At 40.5% G+C, this 26,064-nt stretch overlaps 1 protein-coding gene and 1 non-coding gene across 2 annotated transcripts; one reads left to right on the forward strand and one right to left on the reverse strand.

Moving 5' to 3' along the window:
* The first annotated feature begins 9,183 nt into the window (after nucleotides 1–9,183).
* LRRD1 (leucine rich repeats and death domain containing 1) lies at nucleotides 9,184–22,310 on the forward strand. The gene is made up of 6 exons (XM_036429956.1): nucleotides 9,184–9,434; nucleotides 12,619–14,473; nucleotides 15,316–15,514; nucleotides 16,985–17,146; nucleotides 20,882–20,996; nucleotides 22,083–22,310. Exons 1-6 carry the CDS (start codon nucleotides 9,184–9,186, stop codon nucleotides 22,261–22,263), a joined length of 2,763 nt encoding a protein of 920 aa, XP_036285849.1. The 3' UTR covers nucleotides 22,264–22,310.
* Nucleotides 20,528–20,711, reverse strand: LOC118714649. Its single transcript, XR_004986648.1, has one exon. It is a non-coding gene; the product is annotated as a U2 spliceosomal RNA (small nuclear RNA).
* Nucleotides 22,311–26,064: the final 3,754 nt, after the last annotated feature.

A 26,064-nucleotide genomic window follows, 5' to 3' on the forward strand; every position in this document is an offset into this window, starting at 1 on the left:
GAGGATTTACTAATTCTTTCATTAGGTGGTGGTTTTCTTTGTTTCCTCATTTTGGTTGTCTGGGTTTGTGACTATATTTTAGGTAGAACCTTTCTTTACCTCTCCATCTCTACTGTAGGACAGTGTTAAAGGTTGTTTCTGACTAATTGGATCAGGCAAAGACTCAAAGCCTCCAGAGACTGACTCCGTCTACAGACTGATAGGATTCAGACCTGAATTGCCCCCAGACAATCGTTCTCAGGTGTGGCAAGAGTTTTGGCAGTTGCTTCTGCCAGGAAAAATTAGAGGCTAATTGTTACTTTTAATCTCTTAAGTGGCCTCAGGGCAAGGTGTTTTTCAATATGGTGTGTTGAATGTCTTTCACCCAGGCAAGGCAGATATCTATGTGGGAAAGATGTCCTCTGCTGTGAGAATGACTCAGCCCAGGAAACTTGGAGTGCCTGCCTTTTGAGCTCTTTCCCCCCAGTCCTCCCTCTTACAGTTCCAGTCCACTTCACCCTTCCTCTGCCAGAGCACAAGGTGGGTGGCTCCACAGGGAATTTTTGTGCATTGGCCCTTTAAGAGGGTGTCTGAACTTTCAGCTGCCACTCCCTGGCAGACAGCACTCCACTGCTTTTCACAGCTAGATGTTATGTGGATACATACCCTCTTCAGTTTGGTGCTCTCTGCTGGGAGGCTCAGCTTTGGTATTATATCCCAGAGTTCTCAGTGTCCCTCCTTCCCCCAGAGCTGAGACATGTCTCCAGGACTTCAGCCAGCCCTTTCATGCCTCCACCCCTCCAACCAGTCTCTATGCCATCTCCATCTTCGGTCCTTGAATATCAGAGTTCTCTCCTGTGAGTTCCATTGATTACGCAGGAAGCCTTTCTGTATTTCAGTTGTAATTCCAGCTTGTTCCTGGTGCATGTCCGTGCAGCATCCTCCTACTCTGCCATTTTTAATCCTCAAGAGAAAATTATTGAATGGTTGCCTCCTGCACGACCCATACTGGGGATCAAGCCCAAAATTTGGGTATGTGCCCTTGACTGGAATCAAACCCAGGACCCTTCAGTCTACAGGCTGACATGCTATTCACTGAATCAAATTAGCTAGGGTCAAGACTTAAAATAAGTCTCTCCCAGAGTACACCAAATGCTTCACTTGTTACAGAATCATATAATTATGCCATCAACTTAATTATATGAGCAAATAACACAAGTATCCCAAATCAGTAATTAGTGCATCATTTGTTAGCTTTTGGAATATGCTAAATGATGTTTTAATAACATGCCTTCTGAATTATATTTTATAGATGCTAATTTTTTGTGTTTTTACTGATTGTATATCAGTAGGGCAGTGAAAGGAAGTGAACATAAAATGGTCAGTCATCTGCAGATAGGAAAACAGATAAGCAATTTTTATTAAAGTCAAATGAATGCCTTTTTTTCTTAATTGTTTGCTTTCAATTAATATTGAATTTTGTTTACATAACCACCAGGAAGAAAAGCCAGTCTGGATTTTTAATTTATTTCAGCCATTTCATTGACAAATAATTATATGTATATATAGCTAAAAGTTGGATCTTGTGGAGAGCAGCTATAGCGTTTGGACAGATTCAAGCCTCAGACTTATGAGAGGCCACAGTCCTTTCGTGGCAAAGCCACGTGCAGGTCCCAGCTTGGAGGGCAAAGCCCTCCCAGCACAATTATAGCCAAAAGCTATGGTTGTAACCTTGAACTTATGTGGTCCCAGGTAGCTAAGTGATATAGGTGGAGCAAGTGCTGCCAAAACAAAGCTTGATAGAGTTCTCAGGTACATGTAATTAAGTAGATTTGAAACTTGTAAGAACATTGTAAACATCTTGACCACACCCTTGCTTTGCCTCATGAGATCTGCCTATAAAATACTCGGCTTTTAGGCTGTGGCACTGTCTCTCCATCCAAGAGCAATGCCCCCCCCTAACCTCAGCTTTAGTCTCTTGTCTGTCTTCTTTAATCCTTCACTGCCCCCTGCCGCCTCATGTTCATCCCTGGCCATGCTGAGCACAGCACAGGATCTTAATTAGTTTCATTTGTTGGCTTACTTGTTATTTACTATGTAAAAGTATATGGATGTTCCCAGACCACATATTATTTTATGTTGTACAACAATTTAAACACAGGATTTTACTAAGTGCTATAAAGTTAATAACCATTTCTCCTCTTTCTTAATCATAATCAGTCATGAAATAAATAGTAAGATATTTCACATTTACACTATTGTATAAATGAGGAAAGATACAGCAAAGAAAATTTCCAATCGATAAATGCTATTAATAGGAGTTACAGGACAAAATGTTTTTGGAACTTATTTTCAAGTTAAGAATGAAATTTTGGCCTGGCCGGTATGGCTCAGTAGTTGAAAGTCAACCTAGGAACCAGGAGGTCCTGGTTTGATTCCTTGTCAGGGCACTGGTTGCAGGCCCGATCCCCAGGCAGCTGATCAATGATTCTCTCTCATCATTGATGTTTCTATCGTTCTCTCTCTCTCCCTTCCTCTCTGAAAGCAATAAAAATATTTTTTATAAATATTTTTTAAAGAATAAAATTTGAGACAATTCTTAAATAAGGCTAATCCCAATCTACTTCTAATATGGAGTTTAAATCACAAATCAGAAACTTAGTATTTAAACTCCCTAAAAGAAAAAAAAGGGGGGAGGATACCAAAACTATCTAAGCTATGAGAAAATAAACTTGTGATTCAAATAAACTAATTATATTCCAAAATACCACTTGTAATATAAATTCCCATGTTAAGATTATGAAGCTTTTTCCACCTCTACCTTTTGCTGAGTAAAGAAGGTAAATATACTAATAAACAGCAGCTTTTAATGCCCAAAACCTCCCCCACCCCCAAATAGACTTGTGGAACACCAGCAAATTATCTTCATTTCCAGCAAAATGGTATTAGCACAAAACTAAACACATAGATCAATAGAACAGAATAGAATTCCCAGAAATAAACCTACACATATATGGTCAATTAATTTATGACAAAGCAGCCAAGAATATACAACAGAGAAAGATAGTGTCTTCAATGAATGCTTTTGGGAAAACTGGAAAGCACATGCAAAAGAATGGACAGCTATCTGACATCATCCACAAAAACTAATTCAGATGAATTAAAAACTTGAAGGTAAGACTTGAAGCCCTAAAAATCCTAAATGGAAACAGAGGGTAGGTTCCTTGACATCCACCTTGGTGATGATCTTTTGGATTTGACACCAAAAACAAAAATAAACAAGTGGGTCTACATCAAACTAAAAAGCTTCTTCATAGCAAAGAAACCATCAAGAAAATGAAAAGGAAATCCCAACAACTTACTGAATGGGAGAAAATATTTTCAAATCTGATAAGAAGTTAATATCCAAAATATATAAAGATCTCATACAACTCAGTAGGGAAAAAATCTGATTTTAATAAATGGGCAGAGGATCTGAATAGACATTTTTTCCAAAGACATAGAGATGACTAACAGGTACATGCAAAAAGTGCTCAATATCACTAATTAGCGTCATGCATATCAAAACCATAACGATATATCTCCTCACACCTGTTAGAATGGCCATCATCAAAGTCAAGAAATAACTGATGAGAATGTGGAGAAAAGGAAACCCTCATGCACTGTTGGTGGGAATGTAAATTGGTGCAGCCACTAAGAAAAATAGTATGGATGTTCCTAAAAAAATTAGAATTATCATATGATCCAGCTATTCCACTTTTGGGCATTTATCTCAAGGAAACAAAAACACTAATTTAAAAAGTAATATGAATCCATATGTTTATTGCAGCATTATTTACAATTGCCAAAACATAGAAAAAAACCTTAGCCAGACCGGTTTGGCTCAGCGGATAGAGTGTCGGCCTGCGGACTGAAAGGTCCCATGTTCGATTCCAGGCAAGGGCATGTACCTTGGTTGCGGGCACATCCCCAGTAGGGCGTGTGCAAGAGGCAGCTGATCGATGATTCTCTCTCATCGATGTTTCTAACTCTCTGTCCCTCTCTCTTCCTCTCTGTGAAAAATCAATAAAATATATTTTAAAAAAAACAAACCCTAAATATCCATAGTCAAGTGGCTTAAAAAATGTAATACACACAAATATTATTCAGCCATAAAAAATAAATCTGGACATAGAGGATCTCAAAGGAATTATGTTAAGTGAAATAAGTAAACCAGAAAGACAAATACCATATGGTCTCATATGTAGAACCTAAACAAAACAAACAAACAAGAACACAAGCTCATAGATACACAGAACAGATCAGTGGTTGACAGAGGTAAAGGGTTCAGGGCCCTACCTAGTTTGGCTCAATGGATAGAGTGTCAGCCTGTGGACTGAAGGGTCCCAGGTTCGATTCCGGTCAAGGGCACATGCCTACATTGTAGGCTTGGTTCCCCAGTGGGGGACGTGCAGGAGGCAGCCAATTAATGATCCTCTCTCATTATTGATTTTTCTACCTTTCTCTCTCCCTTCTTCTCTGAAATCAATAAAAATATATTTTTAAAAAGGGATTTAGGGTAGGGGAAATGGATGAAGGGGGTCAAAGGTATAAACTTTTAGTAATAATGTAAATCCTGGTGATAAATGTATAGCATGGTGACCATAGTTAATAATACTGTATTGTATATTTTAAAGTTGCTAAAAGAGTAGATCTTAGAAGTTCTCATCACTAGAAAAAAATGTATGTGTGGTGACATGTGTTAACTATATTTTGTGGTCACCATTTGCTTTATATACAAATATCAAATCATTTTGTACCCCAAAAATTAATCTATTATATGTCAATTACATCTCAACTTAATAAAAACAACACAGATTTCTAGAACACCAGCAAATTGTATTGCCAATTAGTCACCAAGTTCTTAGGTCATTAGGCAGATGACAACCTGCAAATCCAATCCATGAAATAGCATACCAAAAGGCTACACACATACATACTAATAAAAGCCTAGGTGGCCCTGACCAGTTTGGCTCAGCAGCTAGAGCATCAGCCTACGGATGTACCTTGGTTGTGGACACATCCCCAGTAGAAGGTGTGCAAGAGGCAGCTGATTGATGTTTCTCTTCCATTGGTGTTTCTTTCTATCCCTCTCTCTTGCTCTCTGTAAAAAATCAATAAAACATGCGGAGACTGGTTTGGCTCAATGGATAGAGCGTCGGCTTGGGGACTGAAAGGTCCCGGGTTCGATTCCCGGCAAGGGCATGTACCTTGGTTGCGAGCATATCCCCAGTAGGGGGTGTGCAAGAGGCGGCTGATCGATGACTCTCTCTCATCGATGTTTCTAGCTCTCTCTCTCTCTCCCTTCCTCTCTGTACAAAATCAATAAAATCTATTTAAATATGTATATATATTAAAATGCCCTCACACCATCACAAGAGAGCTATGGGCACAGTGAAGGCAGGGTTCCCACAGCCCTGCCATTGCACCACAGGGGCGGGGCCTCGGCAGCTACTCAGGGCAGGTTCCACCGGGGTTCCCGTGGCCCTGTACCTGTGGAGGCAGGACCCCTGGCTCCAGCCTACCTTTTTGGGGCAATCCATTGAGGAGCCCTGGATGGGTGGGCAGGGCCTACCTCTTTGGGGTGATCTTACACTGGGCTCCCGCACTGAGAGGGCACGGGCCAGGCTGGGGGAATCCCCCCCCACACCCCTGTCCTCCTAAGTGCATGAATTTCATGCACTGAACCTCTAGTTATTCCATAAAAAAGGGAGCCTCACTGCTTTTCATAAATTCTGTAAAGTTGATTGTATTCAGTATTGAACTTTAAATTCCAAATTGGAATTTGGTGGTGATGGAAGAGATTGGGTGGTCCATACACTAAAATAATTGGATAACAGTTGAGGGTTAAGGAAAAGGGCTGGGAAATGTGGTGGGCCAACCACTTGCTAACCAGGAAGGCTGAGACTTTTCACCAAGGCAGCAGTGACCAGGCAAGGTAGAATGCCCTACTCTGCAGACAAGAGCCCCTGCAAATGAATGGTGAGCCTTTGACATGAGTTCCTGGTTAATAACACACTGGAAGTTAAACTAGTGCTCTAAGAACATTTTAAACATAACTTTGAAATACAGATGTGGTAGTGTTCATCAAAAGAAATAAATGGCCTTAGTTGGTTTAGCTCAGTGGATAGAGCTTTGGAGGGAACTGGTCCCGATTGGATTCCAGTCAGGGGCACATGCCCAGGTTGTGGGCTGGATTCGCAGTAGGGGGTGTGTGGGAGGCAACCGCAGGCAGCCAATCAATTATTCTCATCATTAATGTTTCTTTTTTTAAAAATATATTTTACTGGAGAAACCAAGATGGCGGCATAGGTAAATGCCTAACTGCAGCCTCACACAACTATTTCAAAAAATACAACTAAAATATAAAGTGAACATCATCCAGAACTACAGGAAAGTTGACTGACTGGAAATTGTACAACTAGAAGGAAAGAGGAAACCAGAAGGAAAATCAGAGGAGCTGTAAAAGCCTAAGGTATGGAGACACGGTGTGCGCGTGGGGAGAGGATGGAGCCGGAGAAGAGGGTCGGCCAAGTGCCTGGCTGGCATTCCCTAACAGGAAGAAAATAAAAGCTCTGGACTGTGCTGAGCCCAGTTTTGACTGCACTGAACCCCAGTTCTGGGTGAGACCCTGGGGACCCAGGCTCATACAGAGGGATTCTAAGCTGTAAGGCGGAAACTCAGGGGAGCCCCAGAGTTGTGCACATTGCACACAGAGGACGGACTGTTGACTGTACTGCTGGATTGCCCTAGCGGGAAGGAGACAAAAGCTCCAAACCGTACTAAGCCCCAGTTCCAACTGCACTGAACCCCAGTTCTAGACCAGACCCTGGGGACCCAAGTTCATATGGAGGGAATCTGGGCTATAAGGCAGAAACTCAGGGAAGCGGCGAAAGACAGAGCCCCAGAGTCTCGCACGTTGCGCACAGAGGACGGACTGTGCCACTGGATTGCCCAAACAGGAAAGAGACAAAAGCTCTGTACTGCACTGAACCCCAGTTCCGGGCTCATTGGGGGAGAGATTAGACTGTCTGGTAGTGGGCAAAACTCGAGGGCACCTTTCTCTCAGAGGTGCTTGCAGTGAGTACCAAAGGACACTGAGGAACACTGAGACTCAGGAACCTCACAGGGCGGGGCTGACAGGAAGCCAAGGCTGTAGGCTCCACACTGAAACTCCGTCCCATCCAAGCTGAGCACGGAGGATTTTGAATAAGGCTGTCTCCTGGCATAGACACAGCTGATCTTCACAGCCAATTGGCCTGGAGGTCAGTTCCTCCCAGTGATACCAACAACAATTAAGACTTAACTACAAAAGGCTGTACACACAGTCCACAAAGGGGTGCACCAAGAGGGTCTACCTCAGGTAACTGGGAGGCTGACCCACTGAACCATATAGGACACTAACACACAAAGCCTCCCTACCAACGCAGGGAAGCAGTGAAAATGCCGAGACAAGGAAATAGATCACAAACAAAAGAAATGGAGGACAAAAAGTGATTGGATATAGAGTTCAAAACCATGCTTATAAGGTTTTTCAAGAATTTCCTAGAAAAGGCCGATAAAATAAACGAGACCTATGAGGAGATGAAAAGGGATCAACTAGAAATAAAGAATACATTGTTTGAAATAAAAAAAAAATTATACAGAGTTCTAAAAACAGAATGGAAGATCCCAAGAATCAAGTCATAGATTTGGAACACAAAGAGCCAGAGAACACTCCTCCGCAGAAGCGAGAAGACAAGAAAATCCAGAAAGTTGAAGATAGTGTAAGAAACCTCTGGGACAACTTCAAGCAAACCAACATCAGAATTATGGGGGTCCCAGAAGATGAGAGAGCAAGATATCGAAAACATACTGAAAGAAATAGTGACAGAAAACTTTCCCCACCTGGTGAAAGAAATAGATTTACAAGTCCAGGAAGCGCATAGAACCCCAAACAAAAGGAACCCAAAGTGGACCACACCAAGATACATCATAATTAAAATTCCAAGAGCAAAAGACAAAGAATATTAAAAGCAGCAAGAGAGAAAAAGGTAGTTACCTATAAAGGAGCAACCATATGATTGTCAGCTGATTTCTCAACAGAAACCATGCAGGCCAGACGGGAATGGCAAGAAATATTCAAGGTGATGAATCACAAGAACCTACAGCCAAAAATACTCTACCCAGCAAAGCTATCACTCAGAATCTAAGGCCAGATAAAGAGCTTCACTAATAAAAAAAAGCTAAAGGAGTTCATCACCACCAAACCAGAATTATATGAATTGCTGAAGGGGGTTATTTAGGAAGAGGAAGAAAATAAAGATAAAAATTATGATCAACAAATACGTAACTATCAACAAGTGAATCTAAAAACCAAGGAAATTAAAAAAAACCTGATGAACAATATTAACTGTTGAATATAATAGAATCAGAGGTATGGAAGGGGAGTGGACTGACGATTCACTGGGAGGTGCGGGAAGAGACTGAACATAAACCATGCACCTATGGATGAGGACAATGGGAAGTGGGGAAAGGGCAGAGGGTGGGGTGGGAATTTGGTGGAGGGGGAAAAAAATGAGAACTTTTGTAATAATATGAACAATAAAGATTTATTTAAAAATATATATATATATTTTACTGATTTTTTACAGATAGGAAGATAGAGTGATAGCCAGAAACATCCATGAGAGAAACATCCATCAGCTGCCTCCTGCACACCCCCCACTAGGGAATGTGCCCACAACCAAGGTACATGCCCTGGATAGGAATCGAACTGGGGACCCCTCGTCTGCAGGCCCACGCTCTTATCCAATTAACCAAACCTAGCAAACTAGCACTCATCGTTAATGTTTCTCCCTCTCCCTCTACCTTCCTCTCTGAAATCAATAAAAATATTTTTTTACAAAAGATATAAATGAATTCGTGTCAATTTCAGAATATTCCCATTCATGGTAAAACTTACTGGTTTATTCAGTTTTGTTATATTTTAGATATTGATAAACCAACCATGATCCTTTTTAAGTTTTCTATTTCCCTCTTCTGAAAGCTTTATATGTCTGGTTCTTCTATTATATCCTTATATTCTACAAATACTTCCTGTTCTTCTGATGAATACGGTGTTTTGTTTATGTTAGGCTAGGACCACGTTAGTCTTGTAACTTGGCTGGTCCTGCTGTTGAGATGATGGAAGAAAGGGGTGACAGTCTCACCCCAGGAACTTTCTCAAAGTTGAGCCTCCTCTGCTGCCCACACTCTCTCCCCATACTGCACCTGGTAACGGCAAGGGCAGATCCGCCTCCAAATCTCCGAATCAGCGTGGCCTCGGGACCCCTTTCGACAGCAGCACAGTCACGGCTCTTCTCGGGCTCCATTCATTCGCCTTCAGGTTGGTTCCATGATTTGGGAGCCTGGCCGGGCCTGAAGCAGGGCCTGGGGTAATCGAGACAAAAAGAGGTTGGCTCCAGAAGGAGGGCGTTCCAATAGGTTCCAGCTGGGTCCTTCCCTTCAAGCAGCTCAAGCAGCGGCATTTTCACGGTGGCTGTATCCATAGACTCAGGTCAGGACCCAGGCGCGCCTTGTCTGCCTGCTCGCTGGGCCCGCGCCGCAGAGTTCTAGCGTGAGCAGGGGCCAGCGCACAAACGCGCGGGGGCGCGGCCCCTGGGCAGATGCGGGACACTCCCCGCGTGACCAGGGCCGCCTCCGTGCCCGGCAGCAGGCGGCCGCCTCCCCTCGCCCGCCCGATGCTCTGCTGTGCGCCGGGGGGAATATCTCCAGGTGGTGCCAAGTGCTGTGGCTTACTTCAATGACCTTCTCATCCACAGGCAGGTTTTCTCCTCCTTCCTTTCCCCTCAGGGATACCCGCCTCTCACGTGTGCGCATCCTGTCAAACCTTGCTTTAGCTTCTGTATGGAGCCTTTCTCTCTTTCCCCACTCCGCACACCAGGAAACCTTTGGCTGGTGCTGCCAAACGGTATAAAAGGGCCCTGTGGCTCCCTGGGTATAACTTATGTGGGTATAATTTAAAACAAAACAAAAATATTTCATTGATTTTTTTTTTTTTTCAGAGAGGAAGGGAGATAGTTAGAAACATCAGCTGCTTTCTGCACACCCCCTACTGGGGATGTGCCCGCAACCAAGGTACATGCCCTTGACCTGAATCGAACCTGGGACCCTTCAGTCCCCAGGCTGACGCTCTATCCACTGAGTCAAACCAGTCAGGGCTATGTGCGTATAATTTTAACAGCAAAACTGGACAAGAACAGTACAGAAAAGGAAAACTATCAGCAAAATTACTCATAATCTCAGGCATAAAATTATGAGTTGTTTATTTGTAGTCGATTTCATAGAGGAAGGGAGAGGTAGAGAGAGAGAGAGAAACATCAATGATGGGAGAGAATCATTGATTGGCTGCCTCTTGCATGCCCCCCACTGTTGAGATAGAAATGATGATAAAGCTCAGGCGGTATGGCTCAATGGTTGAGCATCGATTTATGGGCCAGGAGGTCATTGATTCCCGATCAGGCCCAGGTGGGGCTTGATCCCCAGTGTGGAGCGTGCAGGAGGCAGCTGATCAATGATTCTCTCTCATCATTGATGTTTTTCTCTCTACCTCTCCCTTCCTTTCTGAAATCAATAAAAATATATTTTTTTAAAAAGAAAAAAATTATGATAAAGGACAACATTTTCTTGCTTGATACTGATATCAACAGAAAATTTTCACAGTTTCAACACCAAGAGTGAAATTTATTATAGATTTTTTTTTATGGATGCCCTTTAACGGATTAAGAAAATTTCCATCTATTCCTAGTTTTTAAAATCATGAAAAAAGTTGCAATTTATCAACTGCTTTGGCATCTATTGTAATGATCATATGAGTTTTCTCCTTTAATCCCTTAATGTGGCAAATTATGTTAATTTTCTAATGTTAAAGTCCAAACTTGATTTTCTGGGACAAATGCAACTTAGTCAGAAAACATTTTCCTTTTTATACATTGCTGGTTTTTATATTAGTTAGAACAGTTTTTTGATGCTTAGAATTTTTTTGCATTGAGTAAATTTGGCCTGTAATTTTTTTTTTTCATATTGTCCTCATTAGGTTTTGATGTAAAGATTAGTATAATTCTCATAAAACAAGTTGGAAAATGTTCCCTCTTTTTCTATTTTCTTTTTTTTAAAATATATTTTATTGATTTTTTTTACAGAGAGGAAGGGAGAGAGATGGAGAGCTAGAAACATCGATGAGAGAGAAACATTGACCAGCTGCCTCTTGCACACCCTCTACTGGGGATATGCCTGCAACCAAAATACATGCCCCTGACCAGAATCAAACCTGGGACCTTTCAGTCCACAGACCGATGCTCTACCGCTGAGCCAAACTGGTTTTGGCCTCTTTTCCTATTTTCTTAGAGAGTTTGTGAAATATTGAAACCATACCAGTTTAAAGAAAGAATTTAATTTAGGAAGGTGTGTAAACAAGTATTAGAGAACTAAAAAGGAACTGCAGTAACACAGAGATAGTAAATCTAGGAAGTAGATACTATCCTGGTGATAAACATACAAAGAAAAGAGGTTGGGTTATTAAAAACGATAGACTTGTAAGCCAGTCAATGAAAGAAAAACACCACATGATCTCACTAATTTATGGATAATAAAGAACATTATAAAGTGATGAACAAAAAGATAGATACAGAGACAGTAAAGCAACAGTCAAATTACAGCGGGAGGGTTAGGGAGATAGGGGGAGATAAGAGATCAACCGAAGGACTTGTATGCATGCATACAAGCATAACCAATGGACCCAAAACTCGGGGGGGGGGGGGGGGGGGGCATGTACCAGAGTGTGGGGGGGCAATGATAAGATATGTACACATATAATACCTTAACTAAAAAAATGAAAAACAAAAACAAACTATGGACTTGGAGAAGGGACCTAAGGAAGCTGGGACACAGATATCTGAGGAGGGGTGCTCTCTAGCTGTCCAAGTTCCTCAGGAATCACATAAAAGACTTAGTCAGTCCTCAGTCCTTGAAAGTTTGTTTTACTTCTAGTTTACTGTTATAGAAAGCAATTCCTCTTTTCTTAAGGAATCTTCTATCTTTCAGAAAATCATCATAATGTACTAAATTTGACAGCATGGCGGTGAAAAGACACTTCAGTACCACATATAAACCTATAGTGTCCACAATGTGTATGGCATTCTGCATGTGGCATGGGGGTGAGAGGCCCCACTGGGTATCTCTTTTGCCTTCCAAAAATTTGTTGAATTCTTTCATTTCTTTATCTATCCTTTCTAATTTTTAAAATCTTTTTTATTCCTTTCTATAATTTTAATGCGATTTTGAGTTTCATGCAATGCATGTAATCAAATCATCCTTAACCATTAATCATATGTAAATTAATTTGTAAGTTATAAATATATTGTTTTATATTTATTAAATTATTCATTATACATTACAAAGTGTATTAAAATTAATTTGTAACTTTGACATTTTTATAACATTTCTTCTTCTAATATCAGCATTTGTTTTCTAGGTTCAAAGGAAAACATTAAACATCAAAATTAAAAATGAGTTACAACCTTATATTGATATAAAACCTATTAGCAAATAAGATGTTAGGAAAGAAACTATTTCAGAAGAAGTAAAGGATATCACTAGTTTATTCAAGAAAGAAACAGAAATGATGGAGAAGCCTGGATTTATTAAAGAAACATCAGGTTTATTAAAGGAAGCTTCTGATGGGAAACCTTCTAATCAGATTTATAAAACACATCTGGGAATGGATATATTAGGGACACATTGTGGTACAGCAACATCCTCTTCTGAACGTAAGCCTAAGAATAATGAAGAAGGTCTATCATTAACAACTGAGATGACTGCTGAATATCAGGCTTCTGTTGACTTCCTATCTCATGAAATATTAGGAAAAAATAGCCTACAATTCTCTGAAGAGTATCAGAAAGGACTTGACGAAAAGCCAGATAACTTTACTATTAACCTCAAGGCCAAGGGTTTACAAGAATTCCCTAAGAGCATTATAAAAACAAAATATCTAAAATATCTATATTTAGACCAGAACAAAATCAAAGGTTTTAAAAGAGCAGACTTAACTGAGCTGCTAGGACTTGAAATTCTATCCTTGCAAGACAATGGGTTATCATCATTTCCATCTGAAATTCAGTTACTTCATAATTTAAGGATATTAAATGTCAGTCACAACCAAATATCACATATTCCTAAAGAAATATCACAGCTTGAGAATATCAGGCAACTCTTTTTAAATTACAATGGCATGGAGAATTTTCCTTCTGGCTTAGAAAACCTTAGAAAGTTGGAAATTTTAAATTTGGCTAATAACAACTTAAAATGTATACCAGATACTTTGTCTAGTTTAAAAAACTTGAGCGTTCTCAATTTGGAATACAACCAGTTAACAATATTTCCTAAAGTTTTGTGCTTCCTTTCAAAGTTAATTTCACTAAACCTTACTGGAAACCTGATAAGCAGTTTGCCTAAGGAAATTAGGGAGCTTAAACATTTAGAAAAACTTTTACTGGCTCACAATAAACTTACATTTTTGTCGGTGGAAATTTTTCAATTGTTCAAAATGCAAGAACTCCAACTGAATGACAATAAATTAGAAGTTATTTCACACAGAATTGAAAATTTTAGGATACTTAGGATTCTAATACTTGATAAAAATTTATTGAAAGAAATACCAGAGAATATTTCCCACTGTGTAATGTTGGAATGCCTTAGCCTCAGTGATAATCAATTAACAAAACTTCCTAAGAACATCCATAAGCTTAAAAATTTAAGAATCTTCAATGTAAATAGAAATAATATAATGAGAATACCTGAAGATATCTCACATTTTAATAATATGCTTAGCTTAGGATTGTCAGGAAATATAATCATAGATGTTCCCATTGAAATAAAAAACTGTAAGAAAATAACTAAAGTTGAGTTGAGTTATAATAAAATAACGTATTTTCCAATAGGTCTGTGTGCTTTAGAGTACCTTTATTATTTGATTATTAATGGAAATTATATTTCAGAAATACCTGTGGATATATCTTTCAGTAAACAATTGCTTCACTTAGAGTTTAATGAAAACAAACTCCTCATATTTTCTGAGCACTTATGTTCTCTTATTAATCTTCAATACCTGGATCTTAGTAAAAACCAAATAAGGACAATTCCATCATCTATTTCCAATATGGAATCACTCCATGTTCTTATTTTAAGCTGTAATAAATTTGAAACTTTCCCTAAACAAGTGTGTACTTTAGCAAATTTGCAAGTACTTGATATTTCAGAAAACCAAATACAAAATATCCCTTCAGCGATCTATAACTTAAAAAAAATCCAGAAATTAAATATCTCAAGCAACCAATTTTTGTATTTTCCTGTTGAACTGTGTCAACTACAATCACTGAAAGAGCTGAATATGAGTCAGAAAAATGGGAGAAAGGTAAGAGACTGCTGTTTTGGGATTTGGGGGAAGGTGGGACTGGAGGGGATCAGAATCTATGATGTAGTAAATGTGTATGTGTGTTTTAAATTTAGTTGGATGTCTTATTTCTAAAGGATAGGCTTTTTATAACCTCAAACATGGCTTACAAATACATTTCTCAACACAACGTTTTATAGAAAAACTAGAGGCTGGGTGCATGAAATTTGTGCATGAAAGGGGGTGTCCCTCAGCCCAGCCTGCACCCCCTCTAACCTGGGACCTCTCAGGGGATGTCCGACTGCTGGTTTAGGCCCGATCCCTGGGATTGGCAGACTGACATCTCTATCACAATCCTGGACTGCTGGCTCCTACCTGCTCACCTGTGTGCCTGCCTGATCACCCCTAACCAACGCCTTCCAGCCTGGTCACCCCTGACTGCCCTCCTGCCAGCCTGATCACCCTTAACTGCTTCTGCCTGCTGACCTGATCATCCCCAACTGTCCTCTTCTCTGCCATCCTGGTCACCCCACACATCCTGCTGCTCAGTCATTTGGTTGTCACTCACTAACCCCTCTTCCAGCCTGATTGCCCCATGCAGTCTATTTTGTTGTCCATTTGGTTGCAACAGTTGCTTAAGCTTTTATATAGATAGATATTTCAAATCATATAGAATTGGTAGCCTGGATCAGTATTTGGATATCACACAATACGTGGTGAGTTTTAGCAAAGTAGTCACATGAATTTGTGATATATGAAAATATCTCCCTTTTAAAACAACAAAAAAAATTCTTCCATTTGATTTTAGAAGTTTTAGTCATAGAAATATTTATTAAAAATATAATTGTTTAATATTTGTACAGTTATCAAGACTTCCACAAGAACTGATTAAAATGACTCAACTTAAAGGACTTGATATCTCAAATAATGCAATCAGAGAACTTCCAAGAAATATAGGGGAAATGAAAAGCTTGGTCAGTTTACATGCATACAACAATCAAATAAGATATCTGCCACCATCTATTCTATCTTTAAAACAACTTCAGGAACTAAACTTGAGTGGTGAGTGTCAAGCAAAATCAATAAGTAGAGTGTTAGTGTTTAGGTTGCAAATTTTACCAGTAAGACATAACAGCAAACTGGTAAGATAATATATTAAGTGTCCATTGGGAGAAAATAGCTGTCATAGGTTCAAAAAATATGAGCAGAACATAAGGCCCAGTTCCTTCCCTGAAACAGGTTATAATCCTGCTGGGAAACCTGAGCATTTTTTCATTTTGTCTTTTCTAACTATACCCTTTCTTCTCTTTCTGAATCTGACCTCTTCCCTCCCTGTACACACATCTACCCACCCAAACTTAGGACAGTGTTTTCAGTTTTCATTTCTCTGCTAGCTCCTTTGACTCCACTCCTATACCCTATTGTATTCTAACTGGAGGCCTGGTGCACAAGTTCTGCATGGGCCTGGACAGTGAGCAGGGCTGATCAGGGCCTTCTGGCTGCCGGCCAGGGCCTTCCTTCCCTAGCTCCCGGCCGAGGCCTTCCTTCATTCTGTGCTGCCCCCTGCCCTGGTGGTCAGCGCACGTCATAGTGAGTAATCAAACTCCTGCTCTCCTGGTCAAACTCCCGAGGGGACACTTTGCATATTAGCCTTTTATATATATAGGTACCTTACAGTCTTTTACCAAGTAAATCACTACATTAACAAACATAAAGCAAATTGTTCACTCTAAAGATTTCCCAAAGCACAGAAAATACTAGGCTGGCATCCTATATAATCCTATATAATAAAAGGCTAATATGCAAATGGTTGCCATGCCCTCATGCGTAATGACCTATCAGCTGGAGGCTGCATGCACAGCAAGTGTGCGCAGGTGGACCGGGCTGCATGTGCAACCAGTCACCAGGACTACTTAGAGCACCTCTTGGTCCCTCTCCCCCAGCTCCTGTGGGCGGTGGCGGTGGCTTGCTCCCAGCTCAAACAGAAGTGGTGGGTGACATACTGCACGTGATTTTGCATGCTGGGCCACTAGTTTTTAAGAAAATAACTTACAGGAAATAATAAATACCTATGTATCTGTTCCCAGACATAAATAATGCTGATTTTGTGATATTTACTTGAGATACGATATAATGAGGCATTTCACCTCTGTGATATTATTTCCAAAAACCTATAACCTCATTCTAATCATGAGAAAATATACCAGATAAATGCAAGTTTGGGAATATTCTACAAAATACCTAACTAGTGTAACTCAAACTGTCACGACCCACAGGTTGAGAACCGCTGCTGTAGAGCCTAAGACCATTGGAAAACACAGATATTTACATTATGATTCATTAACAATAACAAAATTACAATAATGAAGTAGCAACAAAAATAATTTTATGGTTGGGGGTCACTACACCATGAGGAACTGTATTAAAGGGTTGCAGCATTAGAAAGTTTGAGAACCACTACCCTAGAAATAGTTATCTCCATAGTTTTCTTTTACAGAAAGGTACAATTTAATTATATATTTTTTCTATTAGGAAATAATCTTACAGCTCTGCCTAGTGGAATCCACAACCTTTTCTCACTGAAAGATATAAATTTTGATGATAACCCTTTGCTGAGACCTCCAATGGAAATTTGTAAAGGAAAACAGTTGTATACTATTGCATGCTATCTACAGAGGGCAGAGGAAAGAGATGGTAGGTGACAAGTGAGTGACTAGCTTACGAGTTATTTCCTAGTATTATCTGCAAATTAAAAGATAGTTTACTTCTTGGCTAGTGTGGCTCAGTGGTTGAGCATCAACTTATGAACCAAGAGGTCATGGTTACATTCCCAATCAGGGCACATGCCTGGCTTTTGGGCTTAATCCCCAGTAGGGAGCATGCAGGATGCAGCTAATCAATGATTCTCTTATCATTGATGTTTCTAGCTCTCCCTCTTCCTTCTCTCTGAAATCAATAAGAACATATTTTAAAAAATATTAAAAAGATAGTTTGCTTTAATTGGAGGCTTTAAATCTGGCAGAAACATTAAAATATCTATCATCTTCCCTCTTCAGAGGGTTAGAGTTTATTTTGGTAATTCAGATAATTTTATCTGGGTCCAATAAAATTGAATAATCAAAAACAGTTAAATCCATGTGGTCAGTGGACTGCTTCCCACCTATTGGTCTCAATGTGCTTCAATAGGTTTTTCATCATGGTTGTTGTGGTCAGACTCAGAGAATCCACACCCATATTTCTCCATCACTTTTGGTCTATATCATCATATTTAGTTGTTCTAAAAGTCATATTTGGCCTTGAAGGAAGTTCATAGATCCTTCTCACTGATGCCAGTCAGTATTTGGCCCACTATGATCACCTGTCTGCAATCCTAGGGCAGTCTTCATTTCTTCTGCCCTTATGATTGCCCTGATAATTGCATAGAGCAGGTCCATTTTCTTTAAATGTCCTTCCATTGGACCAGTGGAAACTGGTTTCTTCAAGTCTCTTGGAGGGAAGTTTCACTGTCCAATTCTTTCCATGGGACTGAGCTCTTAACAACAAAGTTTTCTCCATTACTCTTACTTTGCCACTCATTGTCAATCCTCAGAATGGATCCAGATTTAGGTCCTCCATTTTAATGTTATGAAGTATTAAATCAATTTTAATATTGTTACAGATTTGGGGAAATCTGTGTATACAAAATCTGAATATACAAAACCGTCCCCTAAAATTATTCTACTGCTTACCCTTGTCTTATATAATTAGAAGATTAGCATAATTAAGCATAATTAGCACAATATAGCATAATTATAATTAAGATTAGCATAATCTTAAAATTTAGTGAGACAGTCACAGAAAAGTGCAGTCCTCTTGTAAGCCACATCCATATTTATGGCTACCATTCAGAAGCTTTTGCAGGATTTGAGCCTCATTGATGGAAAAATCCCCAAGAAAGAAGATTAAAAGTCACAATCGCTGTTTTCTCTAACTTGCTAACCAAGTCAGTTTTGCTAATTATGATAATAAAAAAGGAATATTTTGTAGTAACTTTATTTCTGTAAAATAAAGATTTTAGGGGTTTCCAAGGAACCATAAATAATTCCTGTTAGGTAACAGTACTTTAGAGAAGTCTGTAAACTTCATGACTGAAAATTCTTGCTGAAATTCTGTTATCCCAGTTTTTGAGGAAGGATTCATGTGGTTCTAGCCTCTATGGCAAAAGTACAATGGGCAATGGCAACAGATAAAAGTCAATAAAAACAAGAGGACCCTCGCCATTTATCTTCTTTCTTTGTGGTCAATGGGCCTTTATACTGCAGGCTGGGCACCCAGAGAGTAAAGAGAATGTCATCATGGGAGATGCATTTATTGTGCAATTAACAAAGAACATGGGGTCTCTTCCTAAAAATTTTACTTAGAAGACTGGATTTTTGTTTATATCATTAGCATACAATTTAACTTGAGGGATTAATGGCATGAATAAAAAACAAATAAGCACCAGAAAACATAGAACATATTTGAGATGATTACAGAGGGGTGGGAGATTGCTAGTTCTTAAAAACTTCCAAAGTACCTTAGGTCAACAACAACAAAAAGAGTACTGTTAAAATTAGCTAGAAGCTTAAAAAAAAAATAAACTAAGAACTCTCTATATCTAAATCAACATACATTAAATAAGGGATTGGAATACAAAATATGCATATATGCACCATATATTTAAATTTAAAATTTTTATTTATTGATTTGGGACAGAGGTATTAATTTGTTACACAGTTCCATTTATTTATGCATTTTTTTGTTTTTTGTGTTAAATCCTCATCTGAGGATATATATATATATATATTTTTAGAAATCATCATTTAATAGTTCAAAATACAATATTATTCTAATACAATTAAGTCATGTTGTGTGGGATTGAGCAATAGATCACTTGTGGGCTAATGTTCTTCAACACACTATTTTGGGGGTGGGACAGAGACTATTTGGTGAACAAATTCACTTCTTTTAATCTTTGTCTTCCTACAAATCCTTTTACCAAAAGTTTGCCCAGGAAGCATATTATAAATGAAATGCATTGAATCCAACTGGTTTCAGGTAAATTAGCTAAAGATAACAGCACCGTTGGTGAGCAAAATGACAGCTAGATATGGATATGTCTCATTGATTTTTTTTTTTTTTTTTTTTTTTTTTATTTTATTTTTTTTTGATTAAGCCAGCAAGAATTTATTACAGATTCGAATCCAGGCTCAAACTGTGGCTGACGCAGCAGCCGGCAAACACCCAGATAAGAGCCCTGATGGAGGGGCAGTCCCTCCAGAGCGCTCACACAAAAACACCGACAAACACACACCTACCGCGGCCAGTCAGGCTCTCTGGATCGGGGTCCCTCATGGTCCTGGCTGAGGATCCCAGACGAATTCGTGATCCTCAAGGACCACCAGGGAGCCGAGTCCGATGCAATAAACAAAAGAGCCATCTCCATGCTAGCATCAGCCCTGTGCCACTCACGCTGGCAGCATGGTGGAAGAGAGTCATTGATTTTTTTTTTTTTAGATATAGTGTAAGGGAGGGGGGGAAAAAGGAGAGAGAGAGAAACATTGGTGTGAGAAAGACACACTTATTGCCTCTCACACATGTCCTGACTAGGAGCAGAGATGGAACCTGCTACCCAGGTACTTGGCCCTTGACTGGAACTGGAACTGCAACCATTCGGTATGTGGACTGATGCTCTAACTACTGAGAAATAGGAGCCAAGGTTATTGGTTGCTTCTTATATGTGCCCTGATTGAAGATAGAATCCACAACTTTTGTGTATTGGAACGATGCTCTAACCAGCTGAGCTACACAGCCAGGGCCTACACCATATTTATAGTTGTGAACTTGGCTTCTCAAGACAGAGAAACATTGGTGTGAGAAGGACACACTTATTACCTCTCACACATGTCCTGACTAGGAGCAGAGATGGAACCTGCTACCCCGGTACTTGGCCCTTGACTGGAACTGGAACTGCAACCATTCGGTATGTGGACTGATGCTCTAACTACTGAGAAATAGGAGCCAAGGTTATTGGTTGCTTCTTATATGTGCCCTGATTGAAGATAGAATCCACAACTTTTGTGTATTGGAACGATGCTCTAACCAGCTGAGCTACACAGCCAGGGCCTGCACCATATTTATAGTTGTGAACTTGGCTTCTCAAGACAGTGCATAAAGAAGCACATTAAACTGATAAGAACAGATACTACACTTGATCTTAGCCAAAAGGCCGAGAAGCGATATACAGAAGCACATTAAAAAGCCAGTTTGTATATCAGGTCTGCATTTTACTTTTGAATTGACATATACATTTGGTAGGAGCCCAGTAGAAACCTAGATATAACATTAGCTCAAAATACTGTATGTTTTTTAAGAGTGACAGCCTAAATTTTCTTTTATGTTCAAATGTAGAGAAAATCTTAGAGAAGATCTTGAAGATAGTTGCCAACAACATCACTGAAATAACTTTTCAATATTTGTGTCAAAAATTACATGTAATCTCAGAAATAGATATACATCCAAAGAGGTATGTATGAATGACAACATGTGATATAAAGCTTATTCTTATGTTATGACTTATATTAATACTAGAGACTTGGTACACGAATTTGTGCATGGTGAGGTCCTTCAGCTTGGCATGTGCCCTCTCGCAATCCAGGACCCCTTGGGGGATGTCGGATCAGGCCGAAACCAGCAGTCCAACATCCCCGAAGGGGTGCAGTAGTCCGTGAAGGGCAGGCAGCCGGGGCGGAGCCCGAGCCTGGGCCAGGCGCTGTGCAGCTCCCACTTATCCCGGCCCCCAGTGCGCCTGCCTCTGTCACCACTAGGTAGTGCTGCCTCAGCTGCGCTCAACAGATGAGAGCCTGGTGACACTCATTAGTCAGCTGAGCAGTGGCACACTCTCCTATTGTGGAAGCACACTGACCAGCAGGGGGCAGCTCCTGCATTGATCACCTGCCCCCTACTGATCAGTGTGCATCATAGTGACTGGTCGTTACATGATTTTTATATGGACCAGTCATTCTCTTGTTCGGTCACTTAGGCTTTTATATATAGATTGCATAACTGTGAGACAATCATATTAACATGAACTCTAATTTGCTATAAAATATTTATTTTAGTTTATTGTACTTGAGATCCCTGTGGATATAGGTAATAGTTAAGAACAAGGGCTCAGAGGACTGACTGCTTAGCTTTAAATCCCAACCAATTTTGTGACCTTATATAATTCCTTTATCTTTTCCGTGCCTTAGTTTCTTCACTGGTAAAATGGATACCCTTAGCTAAGAGAGTTGTCATGAAATCAAGTTCCATAGCATGGGGAACTGTAGCAGTAGTGTACTGGTTTATAGTAAGTAATCCATAATTATTGTTTTGAGGTCTTGAGTAAATCAGAATTGACTGTTAATTGAATTGTCGATTTTCTACAAAGAAGCAACGGGTGGCATGGGGCTAACATTTTCTTTCTGCTAAATTTTTATATGGACTATCTTTACCAATTAATGTAATCCTCACTTCAATATGATAAATTAGTTTTAAAACCTAGACATATCATATTTAAGTAGTTTAAAACAACGTTCTCTACATAATTATTATTTAAAAACTTTTTCAGTACTCTTTCACTAAGCGAGAAAGCCCAGCGAGCACTTGATAAATGGAAAATGGAACACAGCAACTTGTCCACTGATGCTTTAAGAGACCAACTAACCCGGGTGCTAACTATGATAGGAGCATATGAAATTATGGACAAAATAACAGCTTTTCAACTTTCTGCATGCACAATCAAATTCTGAACAGTGTATCCATAATAAAAGCTGAAAACTTAGGATGCACTTTATAATTAAAACTGGATATAAGAGAATTGCATGTCATTTCTCTTAATATGCATTTCTAAGATGATGACAATTTATATGTTAAAATAAAATATCAGACACTGTTTTGTGTATTTGTTCTATTGCTCTAGAATTATGATAATGAATTTTTCCATTGAACATTCTTTGTTACATAATGCTTTTATGCAACCCTAGATTTATAGGTAATATGGTTATTAGTAACTTTTATTGGAGTTAGAAAGCAAGGAAGTTTCTTTTTAGATGGTGGCTTAAAAACAGAAATCAATTGTATTACAGGAATGGGAGAGCTGTGAAACATAAACTAAGTCCTGGGTCAGTAATCCTCTAGCTAAATGTCCAGACAGGACTGGTGGAGTGGCATCTTGCCTGTCATGCATGCCTCTCCCCTTTTTCTGTCATAAACACTCTTTCATATGGGGAAGCCATTTAATATATTTTAGGTGCCGTTGAACCAGCTCTTGTCATATGCAATCCTCTTTCCCCACTCCTGAAGCTGCTAATACCAAGGTCTTCTACCCATATACCTACAGTGAATGGTCCAGGGAAAGCCATTTGATTCAAGCCAGGCCATTAAGAATTCGCTTGGGCCTTTCTGCACAGCTCTCAGGGAAGATACAATCTTTCTGCTGGTAGGTTAGGAGTCTTGGAGTCTTAGTCTATCACGTGCAGCTTCTGGTGGTTTGTTTGAGAGCTAGATAGGAAGAGGAAGATGGAACCCAGCTGTATTACTCAGGGTTCTCTAAAGAAACAGAACCAACAAGCTATGTGTGTGTATATGCATTTTTATTAGATGTAGGCTCTGTATTTCAAACCCAAGATTTCCTGGATCCAGAACCCATAGTTGTCTCTCTGACAGACACATGGCTTCTAAAACATAAGCTTTTCAACAAAAGGTGCCAGGACAACTGAATAGACATATGCAAAAGAATGGACCCCTTGCCGGGACCGGTTAGGCTCAGTGGATAGAGCGTCGGCCTGCGGACTGAAAGGTCCCGGGTTCGATTCCTGGCAAGGGCATGTACCTTGGTTGCGGGCACATCCCCAGTAGGGGGTGTGCAAGAGGCAGCTGATCGATGATTCTCTCTCATCGATGTTTCTAACTCTCTATCTCTCTCTTCCTCTCTGTGAAAAATCAATAAAATATATTTTAAAAAAATCAATAAAAAAAAAAGAATGGACCCGTATCTCATGTGATATACAAACATTAATTCAAAATGGATTGGTCTTATGCATACGAGATAAAACTATAGAATTCTTAGCCAAAAACTGGTTTGGCTCAGTGGATAGAGCATCGAACTGTGGACTGAAAGGTCCCAGGTTTGATTCCAGCCAAGGGCATATACATTGGTTGCAGGCACATCCCTGGTAGGGGGTGTGCAGGAGGCAGCTGGTTGATGTTTTTCTCTCTTCAATGTTTCTAGCTATCTATTCCTCTCCCTTCCTTCCTGTAAAAAGTCAATAAAATATATTTTTTAAAAAAATTTTTAGAATTCTTAGAAGAAAACACAGGCATAATTCTTCATGACCTTGGGCTAGGCAAAAGTTTCTGGATATGACACCAAAGGAAAGTAACAAAGGAAAAAGTGATCACTGCTGTGATCTATTATTGTAAAGATACAATTTCAAAGCTACAGCCAGGTCTTTTGTGCCACTGAAAAGTACCCAACAGCAGTAAATAGTCCTATTATTTCAAGTGCTCTAGTTGGCATGGTTTGAAACCCAGAGGATGCACAATGGGAAATCACTTCTCTTTGCATAATCATGTACAGTGTCACTTCTGTTACGAGCAGGGAGATCTGTATGAATTTAGCTGCTTTTAGGAAAATGTTTCTCTTACTTGGCCCAAAGCTGAGAAAATGTTTGTTGTGTGTGTGTGTGTGTTTGGTCCAATAAGTTACCAGAAAACTACAGAAGAAATGAAGATGTACATTTCATTTCACACTGGGATAGAGACTTGAGGGGTCTAAACTTGGGGTGTCAAATGGGACAGTTTTGCATAATTGTGTCCTGTAAACTGCCCCCCTGAGGTTTGGGTGTGGGTGGGCTGTGGATCCTGGGGAAAATAATCTCTGTGGGAGGGATCAGAGTTCTCCTAAATGGAGATTGAAAAAAATATCTATATTTTATTGGTTTTTTACAGAGAGGAAGAGAGAGGTGTTGGGAGCCGAGTCCCCTGCCGACCTGAGAATCGGGGGATGGAGCAAGGGTAGGTAGCCCTGCCTGCTCTCCCCCAGGAGTCGGGTCACTTGGGGAAGTGGCAAGCAACAGTGTCCTTCGTTCTGCTGTGCGTGCAAAATTGGAATCTGCAAACATGTCCTTGAATTAACATAGCAGAGCACAGCTGGATGAACTTTCCCAGGCAGCTATCTCCCTACGTAGGTCTTAAGGAACTGGCACGTAGCCATCATGCCCTGAGAGAAGGCCATTTGGAGGAATGCCCAGCTACAGGGTATAAAAAAGTTTGCGCCTTTAATAAACTTGCTGCAGTGCCATCGAGCATTCCAGAGCTCCTGAACCCCCGCTGTTCCTGTCCTTTTCTTTTCTTTTTCCTTTTCTTTCTTTTCCTGAGCCTCCTAGCCTGATCTTCAGGACCTGCAGAACCGGCTGGATCCGGTAGAGAGGGATCGAGAGTTAGGATGAGAGAGAATGATCGATCAGCTGCCTCTTGCACACCCCCTACTGGGGATGTGCCCGCAACCAAGGTTCATGCGCTTGACCGGAATCGAACCTGGGACCTTTCCGTCCGCAGGCGGACACTCTATCCACTGAGCCAAACCGGTTTCGGCTAAATGTAGATTTTTTTTTATAGTAGGAGGGAAAGAAAGTTCCTTCACTGAGGAGCAGTGAAGTAAGTCTCCAATTGACATAAGTAAATCGTAGGCAGTACAACTAGGTACTGCTGTGTCCATGAAGAAAACTTCCAGTCCCCACTAACTGTTGAACGTTTTGTTCTTTTCCTTTAACTTTAGAAATAGACATATTTAGCATCTGATTTTGTTTTCTCTTGGGTTCTAAAATTTTATTATCTACAATCTTTCAGTAAAACTGTAAAGGTTAATTCACGCGTAGACATAGTGCGGTTTTGGGAATTTCAGTCAGAGTAGCATCCTGTTGAGGTATTAAGGCCGAGAGCTGAGATGGAAGAGCTCTCTGGCTGCAATCTGTACCGATCCAGGAGTCACAGACTATAATCCTCTCCTCCCCACCAAAATGTGTCAGAAGGTAACAGGCCGACGCTCTACCCACTGAGCCAAACCGGCTTCGGCCCAACTTGTACTTTCAATGGCTGTCCCTCACGTGTGCTTTGGGAACACCAGGCATCCTTAGTCATTTGAACATGCTGGCTCATTGAGTTTTTGCAAAGATTCAGTATCTTGACGCGTTTTAGCATCACGACTACCTCACACGTAAAACTTTATTTTGGGGAAGCCCCCAGCACCTCGAACCGCCAAGCTTGGCTCCCTGTGTGGCGGTGTGCTAATACCTGTCAAGCTGGCTGGCTGTCTGTCACCGGGGCGCGGCGGGCCTGGCCTCACGGGATCCCCGGGACGTGACCGGAGCGGCGGGCGCAGGGCTCGGGGCGGGCGCCCAGGCAGGGGGCGGCGCCAGGCCCCCCGCCCCGCTGACGCCACATAGGCCGACATCACCTCAGGCGCGCGCGGTGCAATCGCCGCCGCCGGCCGCCCCGGCGCGGTCGGACCCTGAGATCCCTCCGCCCTCGCGCTCAGATCCCTCCACCCG

The sequence above is a fragment of the Pipistrellus kuhlii genome, unplaced genomic scaffold (assembly GCF_014108245.1).
Source record: "Pipistrellus kuhlii isolate mPipKuh1 unplaced genomic scaffold, mPipKuh1.p scaffold_m20_p_10, whole genome shotgun sequence".
NCBI classification, from domain to species: domain Eukaryota; kingdom Metazoa; phylum Chordata; class Mammalia; order Chiroptera; family Vespertilionidae; genus Pipistrellus; species Pipistrellus kuhlii.